The sequence below is a fragment of the Sarcophilus harrisii genome, chromosome 2, assembly GCF_902635505.1.
Source record: "Sarcophilus harrisii chromosome 2, mSarHar1.11, whole genome shotgun sequence".
NCBI classification, from domain to species: domain Eukaryota; kingdom Metazoa; phylum Chordata; class Mammalia; order Dasyuromorphia; family Dasyuridae; genus Sarcophilus; species Sarcophilus harrisii.
The window spans coordinates 284,843,539-284,862,410 of NC_045427.1; the positions used below are offsets into that span (position 1 = coordinate 284,843,539).

General features: G+C 31.0%; 1 protein-coding gene across 3 annotated transcripts in view; it reads left to right on the forward strand.

The window, feature by feature from the left end:
- Window positions 1-15,548, forward strand: part of RPS6KA5 (ribosomal protein S6 kinase A5) — a 178,923-nt gene extending 163,375 nt beyond the window's left edge. For all 3 annotated transcript variants that reach the window (XM_012547365.3, XM_031952350.1, XM_023501497.2), the window contains 2 exons: window positions 8,146-8,309; window positions 10,599-15,548. In XM_012547365.3, coding sequence (XP_012402819.2) covers window positions 8,146-8,309; window positions 10,599-10,835 — 401 coding nt within the window. In that variant the 3' untranslated portion in view covers window positions 10,836-15,548. The remainder of the gene's footprint in view (window positions 1-8,145; window positions 8,310-10,598) is intronic.
- The last annotated feature ends 3,324 nt before the right edge of the window (window positions 15,549-18,872 follow it).

The following is an 18,872-nucleotide window of genomic DNA, read 5'->3' on the forward strand; positions in this document are numbered from 1 at the left end:
TATATATATATATATATATTTTGGCCAGGAAATCAAGTATACTTTTTCAATTCTCAAACTATTATACACTTAAATTTTAGTGTGTATTCTTAAAAAAGAAATTATTTTAAAGAAGAGGATCAGTGGAACAAACAATTTTAAAAAATCAAAAATAATCAAACTCATTAATCCAGCATTGGATCATTTTGGAAAACTAAATTACTTAGATTGGAACTCTCCATTTGATGAGACTTTTGAGGAAAACTGGAAAGAATTCTGGAAGAAATTACATATAGACATATAATCATAAAATAAATTTGAAATTCATATGTGAAATGAATATTAAAATCATACACAAAAAAGAGAACCAATTCAGGTACCTTTCATAGCTATATGACTGCATCAATAATTAAGCAAACAAGGGATAAAAATAGTTACAAAATATAAAATAGATAATTTTGGTTATATTAAGTTGAAATGCTTTTATATTAATAAATCTAATATAATTAGGAAAAGAAGGGAAGAGATTGACTGAGGGAGAAACCTTTGCAACAAACATAACTGATAAAGGTCTGATGTATAATAAATCAGCTAGCAGAAATATATAAACCAAAAGCTATTTTCTGAGTAATTAAGTGGCCAAAATATATGAAGAAATCACTCACACACAAAAAAAATTGCTAACTATTAACAATCCTATAAAAGGTATTTCAAATCACTAGTAATAGTAAAAATGCAAATCAAAAACAACTTGAAAGTTTCAGGTCACACCCAGCAAAATGGCAAAGGTGACTAAAGATCAATATAGTCAGTGTTGGAGAAGCTGTAGAAAGACCAGCTCTGTGGGGAGAATTATGCATCTCTGTGACTATTCTGAGAAGTAATTAGGAAGAAGAGCAAAAATAGCAGAATAAAAGGAAGCAGTACCACCCAGCTTTTCCTCAAAACTACTTAGACAAAGATTGAGAAAGAGCATTAAACTGAATAGTAATGGGGAAATCCAAAGAGAAACATCAGGGGACAATTTTCCCAGTAAGATTGAGCCCACTTACAAGAAAGTAGGATGAATATATAACTCTCGTTATGACCCTGGAACAGGAACTTGGATTAAGCCAATAGACAAAGGGCTGGACTAATGTTAATATGGTTACTGCCTACTTAGATTCTGAGGTTTGTAGACTCCTGACCCTGGTTTGAATTCAGGCAAAAAAAAAAAAAAAAACCCTAGACTTGCTGCTCTGTTGATGGAGCTTCAGAAGACAGCTAGCTGCAGGCCGCATTCCTTATTATGTAGCTGCAAGAGCAACAAAGCTGTTAACCAATCCCTCATCCACAGTCTCTGTCTTAGTTACTGGTTTATGGGTTGAATCCTCTCTTGGGATTTCAAATTGCTGTTGGGATCAAGGATTAGCCAAAGAGCTTTAGGCCACTCTCTGTTCCCAAATCCTTTTAATTCTACCTCTTCAGAATTTGTAGCTTGAGCCCCTTTTAATATCCATAATAAAAACACTGCTCAAAACTCAGTAAGAGGAAGCCAGAAAATACATATTAGGTGTGACCATACAAAAATCCTACATTATCTACAGAAGTGCACAAATTCCCAATTGGACAAGTATGGCTGGAAAACAAAGAAAAGTAATAGCAGCAATAAAGAACAATGATGAAGCCAAAAGAGAAAAAGAGAAAAAGAATTACTCCAGACCTATAAGTAAAGCCTGAAAGAAAAACATTTGGCAAGATTGGAAGGAATGAAGCAAAAAAAAAAAAAAAAAAAAAAAAATTAAAACTTTTGGAACTCAAGGTTTTGTAAAAGTAAATGTTGAAAATTATCTTTGCATATATTTTGAAAATAAAAAGGTATTATTTTAAAATTTTTAAAGATTTAAAATTTCTATTATATGTAATATCCGGGCTAGCTCTCTGGAGGGCCTCAGGATAAATCAAAGTCCTCGCTCTTTAGGAGGAGAAGTGAAAGAGGCAGACAAGCTGCCACTTAGCTCATTAAAGATGAATCCTGGATTCTCAAGTGTGGAGCCTGAAGTCTTTTCTCCTCAGCATGCTGCGGCAGAGAGACTCTGACCCTCTCCCTCAGCCCTCCAATCCTTGCTTACAATTATCTCACCACCAAACATTCAGCAAGCACCAATTATGAGGAGAGCCATCACATTACCATACCATCTAAGTATATGCTTATAAAACCATTATCTCATATGGAGTAGGTAATTAGCCTTAAGTGCTTTGCTGTCTTAGATTCAAGTATACTTTTTCAGAGTTCCAGCCCTCTACAATTATCAAATCAAAGAGAGCTCTAAAAGAAAACTGGAAAAGAAAAGATAATTCTTGAGAAAAGCCTTCAAGAGATGATTAACAACTTAATACAAGAGAGACAAAATGTTAAATTAAAATAGACCAACAGAACTTAATACTCCATAAAACATGAAGAAATATTCAAATAAATTCAAAATACTGAAAAATATAGAAGAAAATATAACAAAAACAACTGATCAATCAGAGAAGTAAAAAACTAAACATTACTGAATTACTTGTAAGTCATAATGAAAAACAGCCTAGATAACATATTTTAAGAAATCACAAATTATTCTAATATCTACACGAATCAGAGAGAAGAGTTAACATTGAAATAATCCATCAGTCACTTCCTGAAAGAAACCCCAAATGAAAATTCCAAGGAAGGTCCTTTGGGTCAAAAAACAATACACACAACACACATACACACACACACACACACACACACACACACACACACACACACACTGCTGGCAGCAGAAAGAAAGAATTCAAATGCTGAAGAGTCACAGTCAAGATCACTCATGATTTAGCAGCCGCTACAATAAAGGAATAGAAATGTTGGGATATGATATTCCAAAAGGCAAAAGATATAGTCTGGTGACCATAAATAGCTAACTCAGCTAAACTGAACATAATATCTACATGAAATAAAGGGCTTCCAAATATTCTTGATAAAAAAAAAAGATCAGCAGTGAGTAGTACTTCAAAATACAAACACAGGAGTCAAGAGAAAGTAAAAATAGTATACTTTGATTTGCAGTCAGTCTCTATAGTTCTTTCTCTGCATGTGGATGACATTTTCCATTCAAAGTCTATTAAAATTGTCTTGGATCATTGTATTGCTGAAAAGAGCCTATCATAGTTGATTATTATACAATCTTGCTGTTACTGTGTACAAGGTTCTCCTAGTTCTGCTCACTTTAGTCAGCATCAGTTCATGTAAGTTTTTCTAAAATCAGCCTGCTCATCATTTCTTATAGAAAAATAGTTTTCCATTATATTCATATAGCACAACATATGTGACTGTTTTCCAGTTGATGGACAGCCCTTCAATCTCCAATTCTTGCCATCACAAAAAGAACTTCTTACAAATATTTTTGCAAATGTGGATCCTTTTCCCTTTTTTGTGATCTTTGGGTGCTTGTCAAAGTTTTCAAACTTGTCAAAGTTGTCAAAGTTCTTTGAGCATAGTTCCAAATTGCCCTTTACAATGGTTGGATCAATTTACAACTCCATCAATAGTATATTAGTATCCCAGTTTTCTCACATGCCCTCCAATATATATCATCTTCTTTTCCTATTGTCCTAGCCAATCTGATAGTATGAGGAGAGTCTCCAGAGTTGTTTTAATGTATTTAATTTTTAATTATAATAATAATATTTATTATAATTGATATGTAACACTATAATTATAATAAATATTATTAATTTGATTAATTAATTAATTTTAATTTGATTTCTCTAATCAATAGTGCATATCTAAATTCTTAAATGAAAAACTGAATGATTTGAAAGGACAGATAGTAAAACTAATTGTTGAGGACCTCAGAGTAATCTTTCAGATGAAGATAAATCCAACAACAATAAACAAGAAAGTACCAGATCTTAAACTTTATTATAAAGTAGTTTATCATCAAAGCAATCTGATGCTGGCCAAGTAGATTTGGCACAAAACATATTGTAATAAATGGCTATAGTAATTTAGGGTTGGATAAGTCTGAAGATAGACGCTTTAGAGATAAAAACTGACTATTTGTCCAAAACTTTTAGGAAAACTATATGTCAGAATCTAGTTACAGAACAAAAACATCATTTAATAAGATATGGTCGAAATGAGTACATGAGTTAGACATAAAGAGTGATACCATAAAGAAATTAGAAGAGCATACAATAGTTAATCTGTCATGATCTCTCAATAAAAAAGAATTTAGGATAAACAAGATAAAGAGCATTACAAAATATTAAATGGATAATTTTGATTATATATAATTTAAAAGATTTTCCAAACAAAACAAACAAAATCAGTATAACCAAAATTAGGAGGAAAACAGAAAACTGGGTGGGGGGGAAGGAATTTATAGCCAGTATCTTTGATAAAGGCCTCATTCCTAAAATATACAGAGAACTGAATGAGATTTATAAGAATTACAAGTCATTCCTCAACTGATTAAAGATCAAAGTATATGACAGTCAGTTTTCATACCAAAAAAAATCAAAGCTACTTATATAGTAATTTGAAAAAGTACTTTAAATAATTTTGATTAGAAAAATGCAAATTAAAATAAGTCTGAGGTACTATCTCATGCCTATCAGATTGACTAATATGATAGAAAAGGAAAATGATATAATATAATATAAAATAAAACTAGATCTTTCCAAAAAATCAAGATGTATCAGATTGACTAAGATGGCAGGAAAAGATAATGATAAATGTTGAAGATAATGTGGGAAAACTGGAACACTAATTGGAGCTGTGATTCAGCCATTCTAGAAAACAATTTGGAACTATAACCCAAAGACTATAAAACTGTGCATACTCTAGCATTTTCTTTGCTGGGTCTATGTCCCAAAGAGTGCAAAAAGAGGGAAGGGTACCCATGTGTATAAAAAATGTTTGTAACACCTCTTTTTATGGTGGCAAGGAATTGGAAATTGAGTGAATGTTCATCAGTTGGGAAATGACTGAATAAGCTATGGTATATGAATGTTATGGAATATTACTGTTCTGTAAGAACTGATGAACAGGCTGATTTCAGAAAAACCTTAAAAGACTTACATGAACTTATGCTAAATGAAGTTAACAGAACCAGGAGAACATGGTACATAATAATAGCAAGATTATGTGTTCAGGATAAACTTAGCTCTCTTCTCAGCAATACAGTGATCCAAGACAATTCCAATTCACTTGGGATAGAAAATGACATCCTCATCCAAAGAGATAACTATGGAGACTGAATGCTAATTGAAGCACAATATTTTCACCTTTTCTGTGTTTACTTTTTTTTTCCTCATAGTTTTCTCCTTTTGTTCTGATTTTTCTTTCACAACATGATTGTTGTGAAAATATGTTTAAAATGATTGTACATGTATAACCTATATCAGATTGCTTGCTGTCTTAGGGAGGGAAATGGGAAGGAAGGGAAAAAAGAAATTTTGAAACTCAAAATCTTACAAAAATGAATGTTGAAAACTACATATGATTGAAGATACAATATTATTGAATTTTTTTTAAAAAATCAATAATGTTTGCTATCAGCACTACTAATCAGTGAAGTGTTAGGAATATTTAACATAACAACAAGACAAAAAGAAATTGTGGAATTAAGCATAAACAAAGAAAAAAATGTCACTTTTTATAGATAAAATTATGATTTATTTAGAGCCCTAGAGAATAAAATAAATATATATATGCATATATTATTTGTCATATATATATATATATATATATATATATAGAGAGAGAGAGAGAGAGAGAGAGAGAAACAATAACTTAAGCAAAGTACAAGGATATAAAATAAATCCACAGAAATCACCAGCCTTTTGTATCTTACTAAGAAAAGCCATCAGAAAGAGCTAGTTTTAAAAAATCCCTTTCAAAGTAACTACCAAAAAAAAAAAAAAATTAAGGAAGCTATCTAACAAGGTATACGGGAACTATATGAATACAGCTACAATTTAAAAAAAAAATTATTTCATTTTACATTGTTTTTCATTTAACAAGCACTATATTCTTGCCTTTTTTACTTCTGCCCTCCCTTGGGAAAAAAAATAAATGAAAACAAAACCCTTATAGCTAATACACATAATCAAGCAAAATAAATTACCACAATAGTGATATTCAAAAAATGTGTGTCTCATTCTGCATGTTGAATCCTGCATTTCTGTCAGGAAATGGGTAGAATGCTTCATCAGTAGTCCTTTATAATTCATTGCACTTTTCATGGTTAACTTTTTCAGAGTTGTTTGAAAAAAATGCTTCATATATAAATAAACACCTAAATAATTTAAGATATATTAACTGGTCATGAATAAGTTGAATCAGTATAAATAAAATACTAACTAAATGAATTTACCTATTCAGTGCTAGATCAATCAGGCTATCAAAAGATTTATAGAACAATAAAAAGTAACGAAATGCATCTGAAGGAACAAAAGGTAATGAATCTCGAGGGAAAATTATTTTTTACATTGGGTCAGAAAGGGGTCTATAAGAACCATGTCCCAAATTATACAAAGCCATAATAAAACTGTTTGGCATTGGTTAAGAAATGGATGAATCAATGGAACAGACTAACAAACAACATATAAAAGCAAATGAGCATGTTAGCCTAGGGTTTGACAAACCGAAAGACTCCCCTCTTACTTGTTAAATAATCTCTGGAAAAACTAGAAATCATTCTAGTAGAAATTAGATTTAGACTAATACCTCAAAACCATCTAACAAGATACATGCCAAATAGATATATGACATAGATATTAAATGATGACATCACAAACAAATTAAGAAAACGAGGAAGAAATCATGCCTATGAATAGGGGAAGAATGCCTCTTTTCATTCAATGGATAGAGAGAAGATAAAAATGAGCAGTTTTAATTACTTAAAATAATTTTGAATTAAGTTGCAAAAAAATTCAGCAGATTTTTCAGATAAAAGTTTCATTTTCAAGATATATAAGTGAAACAGGAGGAAAACTGTTCCCTTTACTGAAGTTGTATTCCTTTTAAGAAACTCTATTTCCTTTTGATCTGTGATCCCTTTGGAGTCTTATCCCCTCCTGCAGAAGCCATATCCCCCCCAGATAAGTTATCTTTCTGGGATGCCAGAACCTTTGATTCAATTAGAAATCCTGGTCAAAAAGCACCCCTTTTGAAGTGTTGTTAATTACAATAGGGAGTCCGAGCTGAAAACTTGTAAGAATCTAAGCCTGGGAACCTCAGCTCCTGAAGCCCCAAGACTCCTTAAAAAGGGCAGTCTCTGGACTAGCTCCTTGCAGATGGCCCTAGGTAGCTTGCTCAGTTGCTAGGACCTTTCTGTCCTCTGAGAAACCATTCTTAGCGCCAAATTCCATTTGCCTGTAAAATGGAGGTCTTTGCCACTATAAAAGTTAGTCCCTTAGCAAACTGACTTTTATCCAACAATAAACTTTCATTTTGCAATTAATAATTTGGGAGTAAGTGAATTCTTTCAGTTTTAAACCTATGGCCAATTATAGGGGATTTTTAACAACTTTCTTATTGTCACAAACCTAATGACCACCAGGAATTGAGGGCATGCAAAATGTATCATAAGGAACTCAAATTTATGAGTAAAAGATTTTCTTTCCCCTGTTAATAAATGATCAAAATGCATGAATAGGAAATTAAAGGAATTGATAGTTGATTGATTTTGCTAAATTGCTTTTTTCTGCATATATTCAGAAATTATAGTGATTCAGAAAGTGATAAGACCAAAAGATATTGTTTAAAATTGTTTAGTGATTTTATGATAGTTGAAAATGCATTTAGTCTTTCTGCATGTTCCTAGCCAACAATTTAATATCACCATTTAGTGTTCAAAGAAGGATTAATTTCCAATAAAATGTGATGAATATTTATAGACCTCCTCATGTTACATATCTTTCAGATTTATGTTTATTCTTAAAATTTACAAATTTCAACTATTTTAGGTGTCTTCTTTAATACTAAGTATTTGGACTTTTTGTTTTGTCTTATCAGTCTACTAGACTTAGTTCCTTGAAGACAAAATTTATGCTTTATTTAACTTTGTATTTACAGCATTGAGCACAATACCTTGCACAAAGTCACATTCTTTGTTGAACTGTATAAAATAAAAATACCTTATATATCTCTATCAGGGCTTCTTACAGTGGATCCCAATAAGAGACTTAAAATGTCTGGCTTGAGGTACAATGAATGGCTTCAAGATGGCAGTCAGCTATCTTCAAATCCTTTGATGACTCCAGATATACTAGGATCTTCAGGAGCTGCTGTGCATACCTGTGTAAAAGCAACCTTTCATGTAAGAGCAAATATGCTTTGGAAATACACTAAAGTTTGGAATAAGATTATAAATTGATTTTACTTTTAATGTTATCAATGGAATTCTCTTATAAATGCAGTTTTAGAAAGTATATGCCCTATTTTAAAATTATTGGACTTACAATAACAACTAAAATCTGTAGCTTCAATATATGCTAACATATATAGAAAATATCATGTTTAATAGATTGGATTCTCTTCTGGTTCCATATAACTCTTTATTTGAACATCAAAAGAAATTTCAAAAATTGTAAAAGTTGGATGTTTTACTTAATAGTTCCATAATCTTAAGTAACAGATTTAAATTGTTTGTATTACTTGCCATAATGGAAAAAAATTCCATGTTGTTTCCTTAAAAAAAACAAATATTTGTCTGAAACCACAAAATCTATACTAAAATAAAGCCATTCTTTCATCAATATTTATTATGTATGTAGAATGTTAATTCTACATAATTCCAACTTGGATACAAAGGAAGTAGAAGATCCAGTCCTAATTCAACTAGTTTGCTGTCCAGTTGAGGAAATAAGGTCTATTTGTGAATGTGCTGTAGATGGTGCCATGTATCCAGTGGTGGATCTGGAGCCAGGAAGGCCTGAGTTCACATGTACATTCACAGCTGTATGACCCTGGGCAAGACTCTTAACTTTCTGTTTGCCTCAGTTTGCTCATCTATAAAATGAAGATAGGAATATCATCTCCTCCACAGGGTTGTTGTGAGCATCAGATGAGATAATATTTAAAAAGCATTTATCACAGTGTCAGGCACATAGTAAATGCTATGTAATTAGCTGTCTTTATGTTGTTTTTATTTGTGAAGAAACTAGATAAATTTTAAACCTAACATGAAGTGCATGTTATTATGCAGTTATAGTAACTGATTATAGACAAAAGTGCTGAGCAAATCTTAGTAATTCAGGAAAAATCACTTTTATGGGAATAATCAAGAGCTAAAAAGTAGAATCTAAAAGATTCTCTAAGAAAGGAGGAGGACATTGTTTCCTTTGAGACTGAAGAGAAGAATAAGAGAATAAAGGTCAGCATATGTGTGTTGAAGAAAAGAGAAATGCTACTAGGAGAGCTTTTTGTAGGTGACCTAGATTTTCTAATGATGTACAAGATTCACAGACTTCATAGCTACAGAATAGAGATGGGGATAAAAGGATAGGTAGATGTGACAATGGATAGAGTGCTGGCCCTCAGACACTGGCTAGCTGGGTGACCCCGGACAAGTCACTTAACCCTGTTTGCCTCACTTTCCTCATCTGTAAAATGGGCTGGAGAAGGAAATGGCAAACCAATATTTCTACAAAAAAAAAAAAAAAAAAAAACCTCAACTAGGGTCATAGAATCAAACATGACTAAAAATGACTGAACAAAAAAAGCAGGGGCTGGAGATGTAAAGAGAGTATTTTCAACATAGTCATGATGAGGGATTAACCAAGAAATCAAAAAGGGACTTATAATAACCAGGAACAAGTATTGGGCACAAAGTACTAAACAGCCATCTAAATTAAATTGAACTATAATGAAGCATAGCTACTCAGTTTGGGTACTTGGTGATAAAAATTTCAAAGACCAAACCCAGTGCCAGTAAAATGATGGTGTTCTGAATTGTGAGCATTCCTCAGCTATTTCTAGTTAACCAACAGTTTGCTAAATTGAGTCTGATTGATTTCTTCTGGGGATAACATAGAATCATTAGCCCACACATAGCATTTGAAAGGGGGCAATTTTTTTTATGCTGCATACATTTTAAAAGTATTACTCGAACGACCTACTTTATCATCCTAAATAATGTGGAAGTGGCGATTTAAAGAGGCTTCTCCCTAGCAAAATAGGCAGGAGGATTATTGTTGTTGTTCTGTCATTTCCAACTCTTTATAACCCCATCTGGGATATTGTTGGCAGAGATACCGGAGGAGTTTTCCTCTGTGTTATTTAATTGTTTCAAATATGACTTTTTGAGGCCCTGTTTGGGGTTTTCTTGGCAGAGATACTGGCATGGTTTGCCATTTCCTTTTCCATTCATTTTCGGCTGAGGAAACTGAAGCAAATTGAGTTATGTGACTTGCCTAGGGTCACCCAGGTCATAAGTGTCTGAGGCCAGATATGAACTCTGGTCTTCCTGACTCTGGGCCCATCACCCAGTCAGGTAGGAGGGAATGCCAAAATGTTGGCTCTTATTACAGGAAGTCACGACTTGTTGGTGGAATTTAAAATATGAATATATTCTTACTCTAATATAGATCATTTTTATTCCTAATAGGCCTTTAACAAATACAAGAGGGAGGGATTCTGCCTTCAGAATGTTGATAAAGCTCCTCTTGCAAAGAGAAGGAAAATGAAGAAAACCAGCACAAGTACGGAGACCCGCAGCAGTTCAAGTGAAAGTTCTCACTCTTCTTCCTCTCATTCTCATGGTAAAACAACACCGACAAAGACACTACAGCCAAGTAATCCTGATAGCAATAATCCAGAAACCATCTTCCAGTTCTCTGACTGAAGATTAACAGTGGTGAGAATGGAATTGGTGATACACAGCACCTTTACTTCCCTTGGCTTAGACCTGAGAGATGTCTATTGATTTAAAAAAAAATACCTGCCATGTCATCTTGCTCTCATTTAAATTTTGCCTTTTAATGGATTTCTTTTAAATAACCTATTTGGTTTGTCCTTGTCCAGTTATTCTGGACACAGTTTATTACTGTGAATAGAGCTAGTGTTAAAACTGTTTGGAAATCAAGAATAATCTCAACATTACTTTTCTTGAAAGAGCAAAGCTTTCTGTAAATTTAATTAGAGGTTGTCCCCAACTGGTTAGCTTTGAGCTGCTTACAAAATATGTCTTCAGTTTTTTTAGATGACTGCTAACAGATTGGCCTGTGCTAAGATGACCATTTGTTTTCACTTTGGATGGCATGGAGTATAAAAGAAAAGTTTGCAACCTTTGCTCAATGACTTACCAGTGAGGTTGTCTGATTTTTCATAAGGATTTTGTGATGACCCTAATGCATTAAATAAATTTGTTTCTTGAGGGAAGGTTTTAACTTACTGTTTCTAATTAACAGTTACAGATAATAACATGTAAATGTAAATCTTTTTCTAAAAAGGATTCAAAAACATAAGATCCCTTGGTATGTATTTGGAATCCTTATGAAATGCATGTTAATCTATGTACATTTTTAACTACACACTGCTCTTTCCTAGCAATTTGTTTTAATGGTTATTGAAAAACATTAGGGTACATTTATCTTTTCTAAATCATATTGCACTTTATGAAGGAGTGTTACAAAAGGAAGCAAGCTGTTTTATAAAGTGCACAGCTTATAGCACATGTACTGTATTTTAACCATTTTTTCCATTATCTACTTTAAATTACTCCTCACATCTCTTTTCTACTTTGGATGCAACAAATAGAGTAGGCCTGGCTATATGATTAAATCGTAAGCCACTTATGCACTGATGTGAGGATAAACTAAAGGGAAATTTTACTAAACACTGTGCTTCATAACTGTACACTGTGTTGTGCTACAGGGAGGGATTTCCTCCTGTGGTAGTTTATTATGTATATAATTATTTTAGCATCATAAATGTGATTTGTTTTGAAACATTTCAATTGTTAACTTTTAAATATGAAAAACATTTTATAAACTTATGCAGAGCACTTTTAATTGCTCAAGTTCTGAACTCATATGGAAATCTTAAGTGCTAATTCTTTGTCTAAGAAGTTTCATTAAGAGCTTGCTGCATTTTAACGTAAATAAATCCATTCCCTATGCAAAAAAACCAAACACACACAAAAAGGTTATACGAATTGTAGTTAGATTTTATTTCATAGAAATCACAGGGACTCTAAAAGGACTCTAAAAATCAAAATTAGCCATGTTTACAGGAATTATATGTAACAAAGCCAGGGCTAACATTTGTTTTGTGGTTTTTAATCAATGATAACCTTTTGAGTATTTGGGAAAGGATTTGGGCATGAACTTACTTTATTTATTATTTTCTTAATAATAACATCAAAGATAATAGCAGCATTAACTTTAGCCTGATGTGAATACTGAAATATTGCACTGTTTATGTAGTAATATATTTAATATTAAATCAATATGTAATTGATGTCACTGGGAATTAAATGGCCAATATTGATATTTTCAAAATATTGATATAAATTTTATTCGCATTTTCTTCTTAATGATTATTAAGAGTAATTTTTTCTATTTTTGGAAGAGCCCAATGGTTTCATAATTCTTATTGAGTCAGGAACTGTTATTTGTGCACTAGGTATTTAAGGTAATGATGAAAAAATCTAGAATGAATTACTACAATCTACAAACAGTTCATAAAATATGCAAATGAAACATAACTTTTTAATATTAATTAAAATTTCCATTAATAGAAAATGTTATTCTATAAGTAAGTTTTTAGTAAATAATGCAATTGCTGTACAGACTTAAAAGAATTTCTTATATAAGGGAAATGGTTAAGAAAAAATTTCAAACAATATGCTATTGGTAGTATGGTTGATGCTAGTTTAAAGTGAACATTTTGATAGATGTAATTTTCATTTCTTCTTTTCCCTGATTTCCTCTAATGGAAAAGCTCATAAGAGATAAAATAAGAAAAAAGGCAGAATTAATGAAGAAGAAAAGGTTATGTTAAACCACAAACTAAGAAACCATCTCTTAATCAAGAATTAACTCTGAGAAAGCTTCAAATTAAGTCCATAGTGATGCTTCCCTTTTCAGAATTCTTCCCCTAATTATAAATGCCAAAAGGTCACTATTTAACATATTATGTTTTTATAATTAACACCATCTCAATTTGGATTCAGACTGTTTTATAATGTAAAATAAGTTACATTTTGAAATTAATGCTTTCAGGTTACTAAAATAGAAAAAATTTTATGCATGCAAAATGTTAAGATGAAATTACTGTTGTCTTTATCAATAGATAATGAAAATGCATATGACCAAAAAGAAATATATGAATACTTTTATACCATTAGTGTGGCAGATGGGACTGAATGTACCACACTATAACTCCACCCAAGTCCACTACTGCCACCTCCCACAGCATTTTTACTGTATAAATGTGTTTGTTTGGGGAATATGTGACTTGGCCCATTTTGTAAGTTCTATTCTAGTTAATGGGGTTCTGTTTTCTTTTGAATCTTAATTCCAGTGATTGAGATATGAATAAAAATGATACTAAAGGAAAGAAGTAAGAAAGGAAAGATTGGTTTTTTAGCTTTCTAGAAATTATGATTCCTCCAGAGTCCATCTTTATCCATAAGATGAGATTCTTTTTGGTGAGTAAATATATATGATATTCTGAAAAGCATTAACTCCCTAGGTTATCTAAGAAATATGGGTCACACCTCAGAGAAAGTAAGTTAGTAAATTATGTACTTATTTTCCTGAATTAATGCACATCCCAATATGTCTGTCTTGAATTCCAGTATTAGTTGTATTTCCACTTGAAATTAGTTTTAATTTTAATACTCCTGATGTTTCTAAAATGATTACATAATGAATGCATTTTAACTGTATGAGAAATTATTTTAAAAGACTAGTAGAATTGCAATAACTTTTTATTTATAAAAGAATTATAAAATCTATTTTGAATGTCACATTATTTTTAAAAATATTCTCAGATATTATTTTATGAGAACATAACTTCGATTTAATATATTCTTGTTCACTTCTTTCAGTTAGCTATTTTAGACATTCACTAGGAAAAAGGTTTTTATTGGGAGACAATTTCTAATTTATTGTTCATTTCTATTATCCAGATATATTTTTCAGTATAGTCTTCTCTTGACTAGAAATAAGAGAAGAGGTTTATTTATATAATCCAATTCCTAATAATCACTAATTCTTAAACAGCTAAAATTATTTATGGCAAGTCACTTAAATTATGGCAAAAATAATTGTGAATTAAATTCTGTTATAGTGTTATCAAATATCTTTTCATTTAAAATTTTTTTTATAAATTTGGAAAAGTTATGTTTCTAAATCAAATATTTCCTTGTGATAATTAAACATATCCTTCACATGTATGTCTCGTTCTTTAGGGAAACAACTCTTTAAAAAAATTAATATAGCAGAAAGTTATTGAATCAAGAATTTTAATAGGAGACAATTTTTAAATTGCTACAGCTCATGGAATGGAAAAATTAACATAAAGAAAGAAATATTGATTAAATATGATACTGTAAATATTCTTAACCCAAAGAAAAAAGTCTCTGCAACTATCTTGTAAGTTTTATTCATCTATTCATTTTCCTAATCAAGTTCACCTCAAAATGTGATATTTTTGAAGAAACAAAGGCTATGTCCCCCAAAAGATGGTTTCTTTAAAAAGTACTTTTAGATATGGATTTCAAGGAGAAAGGAGCAACTTTTTCATAAGAGCAGTTCACAAGCCTAATTTCAATCATGATCTGTAATGTTTTTCTTTTGAGCTAAAGCAGGTGATTCCTTCTGACCTACTTCCTTCTTTTCATTTATTTGCTCCCAGTTGTATTTTTAGCTAGGTGCTTGCCATTGCAGTTTATTTCCTTGTCTAAAGTTGTTTGTCTATGCTGTTTCATGAATCTTTTAGAAATTGACCACCTCCCATTGTACTGTATATTTCTTCTATTGGACTTGAGGTGAACATATTTTTGAACCAAAAACTTAAGTCATGTTAAGAGGTATAATTCTTTCAAAAATCTCAGTTTTTTAAAAGCACACTTTTCCTCTTGAATTTGATACTATTCCAGAAAAAAAAAAAAAAAGGGATGTGTGTGGATAGACCATAATAAGTACAGTTAATAAAAGCTGTTTCCAAAATCCTTCCCTTCTTCCTACCTGTGCAAAGTTGAAGATATTAACAAAAAATAGTTCATCCCTGTGATTTTGTTTTCCATTTTTCATGACAATATATGTAACAATCTAGATTAGTATGTGAAAGCAATATGTATTAAAAAAGGAAGGCTCTTACTACTAAAAATTGAATATTTCTGGTTTATCATGACTGAAAAAAATATTATCGATTTGAACACATTTATGGAATGCTTATTTTTTTTAAGTGATTGACTTGGTATAGAGTAGGTCAAATGTGTTTAATTTATTTCTACATGTCTAGACACTGTGGCAATAGTATTTTACATTTTGTTAATTTTCTTTTGTTATTAAGGCCCTTTTCTGTGCATTGTATTTGATTTTTACAAAATCTGTCACCTCACCAAATATCAGTTTTCTTTTTAGATCACTTCCTAAAGTTATTGAGTTTTCTTTTTTTTAATTCATATTCATTTTTAATTCATCTTAGATTTAGCCCCCAAATGTATATTGAATTGCATGATTGAAAAAGTAAAATTTGAATTTTAATAATATCCTAGTTCTTAATTTTTCACAATAAGAAGTTGAACATCTTTGTTTGCTGCAGAGATTGTCTCAATCTTTTCCCAAAAAATAGATGTTGTTTTGTAGTAGTATTTATCATAGTTTTTTTAAAAAATACTCCATAAAGCTTTAATAAACCATTTTCTCCAAAGATTTTAAAGTGACCTGTTTCATAATTATTTTTCATCCCACTAAGGAATACTTGGGTACTTTTGACATGTCTGACTACATTTTATTTCAAGGCAATAGATTAGTTTAGTAATAATTTAGATTTTCAGTGGCTAATTGTATGATGCTTTTATCATTGTTGTTGCTATTATTGTAACTTGTGACATTTTAATTTTTTTAAGTAATAATATAAATTTTGGATTTTGAAAATAGACATTTCCTCCATTCTAACTGATACTTTGATATTCATGATTGTTCAGGTTCCACAGTGAATCTGGATAGATTACATGTATCATAAACACAAAATAAAGTGAAATTAAAATTAAAGTGTAGAATAGTTTTTGTTTTGATAAATAAACAGAGAAATATATATATGTATATATGTATATAGGTGCTATTTTGTTGAAAAGGTGTTTTTGTTGCAATCCCCAAATTTAGTAAGTCTTTTTTCTTAAAATATTGCTTATTTTATGAATTTAAGGGGGGAAAAAGGTATGATAGAAAACCAAATGAGAAAAACATAGAAATTTTAAGTCATTTAGAATTTTAATTTGATAAAACGAGTGCCTTTAAACTTCTATTTAAAGCTCTATATTTTCTTAATCATTGCTTTTTAAAATTAATTTTAAAAGAATACATTTTAAATTGCTATAATTTTATTCTGTATAACTATGTAAATTTTCCCACAACCTTAATGAATGATGAGAATGTGATTTTAAGTAAACTTTTCCATTCCTTATGTCTTAGCAAGACATAAAAAGAAATGGTTGAATGAAAGAGTTTTTTGTGCCTCTTAGAACACATTGATAATTAAGAATAAACATATCCGTCATCATTTTTAAAACCACATTTGTTAGTTGATTTTTTCAAATTTCTGAGTGCATTTTCTCTTTTTCTACCCCCTCACACACATTTTCAATTTGTGCCACATACACTTTAACTTGACTGTCCTAATATTTCACTGTAATATATTTTCCACTTTTGCTGCCTTTTGATTGAATCACAATGCTAGATATTAGAAACGGGCCATTTCTTGAGTTATGGAATTAAAAATCTTAGAATAGAAATTATAATTTGTGTATGGATAAGTGGATAAGTGAATAAAGTTAGAGACAAAAAAAAAAAAAAGTTATCATGAAATTAAAGATGGCAGTTTTCCAAAATGGTTTTGAACTTATTATCCTATTCTGAGAACTTTAGTTAGCTATTACCCCAAAACCATGAAATTAAATTTAATTTTTAAAAAGACATGAATATAGGGGCAACTAGTTGGTGTAGTGGATAGAGCAACAGCCCTGAAATCAGGGGGACCTGAGTTCAAATTTGACCTCAGACATTTAACACGTCCTAGCTGTGTGACCCTGGGTAAGTCATTTAACCCCAATTGCCTCAACAAAAAAATAAAAATAAAAAAAGACGGGTATATAAAAGCTATACAGTTTCTATATAGGCCCAAGAAAGGGATTATCTTCTGAGAGGAGACATTTAAACAGTCCTTCTTCCCACTCACCTTATTAACACTAAAAGCAATGCAAATTAAACCAGGAGACCTACAAATCTATTTATCTAGGGACAATCATTTTAATCATCATGATTGATGTGTCAAATATCAATTTTGTTTTAGGACAGTGTAGGAAATAGTAACTGTGTGCAATTTTTTTAAATATCTGTTCAGAAAGCACCGTACTTAACAAGTGCTGTTATTTTAAAGAGGTTACTTGGTGCTATCTGTATTTTTCTATGGGAATATACAGTTGTTTAGGATTTTACACATCTATCTATTCAGAAAATACCAACAGAAAAATCTTTCCTTTTTTCATATGGTTATGTTATACAACTTCAAATTACGAAACAAATGGACTAGAATTAATTGTTACTAGTAGGTGACCCAAAACTTTTATTGTTTGGAATACAATGCAGCCCATCAGTGACTAAAATGTATTGGTACTCCTCACTTTTTGAGTAAGAACTGTATAATCACTTATCAGGAATGTTGTAGAAAGGCTTCATTATATAGATTTGGAGGAAAACCAAGTTATTTCTAAGTTTCCTTCTAATTCGACATTCTGTGCTACTGAGATAACTGAGGCTTAGGATGAGCAGATTAATTCCCCAAGCAGGTATCTACATCATAAAATCATCTCATTTTATAGTATTTTAATTGACTTTTTAAAATCAAATACCAAAGTTTGAAATTATAAATAAGAAATTTAGCATCTTTCAAAGAAGCCAACATGATACATGTCCACTCCCAAACCCAGGGGTAAAAAAATTCTGACAGTGGCTTTCTATTTTGACTTCAGTTTGTAACTTAATGCCTTTTTTTTTTTTAAATAAACTATGAAACTACTTAGAAAATGCTTTAAAGTACTGAAATGGCTTACTGTTGCTTGTATTCCAGAATCTGAAATTTGTGGTGATCAGGAGAAAAAATAAAATTTTTGAATTTACAGTTACTACACACTTTTCTTGGCAGATATTAAGTATGGATTTTTTTTTCTTTTGATCATTATTTCTTTTTAATAAAAAAATGTTATTCAGTGGAATAATTCTGTCTTCTAAAAGCAAAACAGTTTGTAGTTTGTTTGCATAGTACTGGAAAATTATCTCAGTTGCACAATAGGAATAAGGTTTATACTAAAGTCACCTTTAAAACTCTCAGCCACCTGTTACTAGCCTTCCTAAAGTAGTTCCCATTTAATAGTTAAAAGCTACCCTGTGGATGGATCTATATCTATTAAGACGCAATCAAATTCAATACATAGTATTCAAAGAATATCCACTTCCACCTCCACACTGCCTTTCTTTGACAAGACATCAACTTTTTAAAAATAAATACTGCTAACATTGGAAGAATTCCTCTGCTACGGATAGAATTCAGTTTTGTTTTGTTTTAAGAAAATGTATATTTCTCTCTTGAAAAAAACATTTGTTTCCCTGGGCTTTTGAGCAGTAGCAAATTACAGTATATACTATAAAGG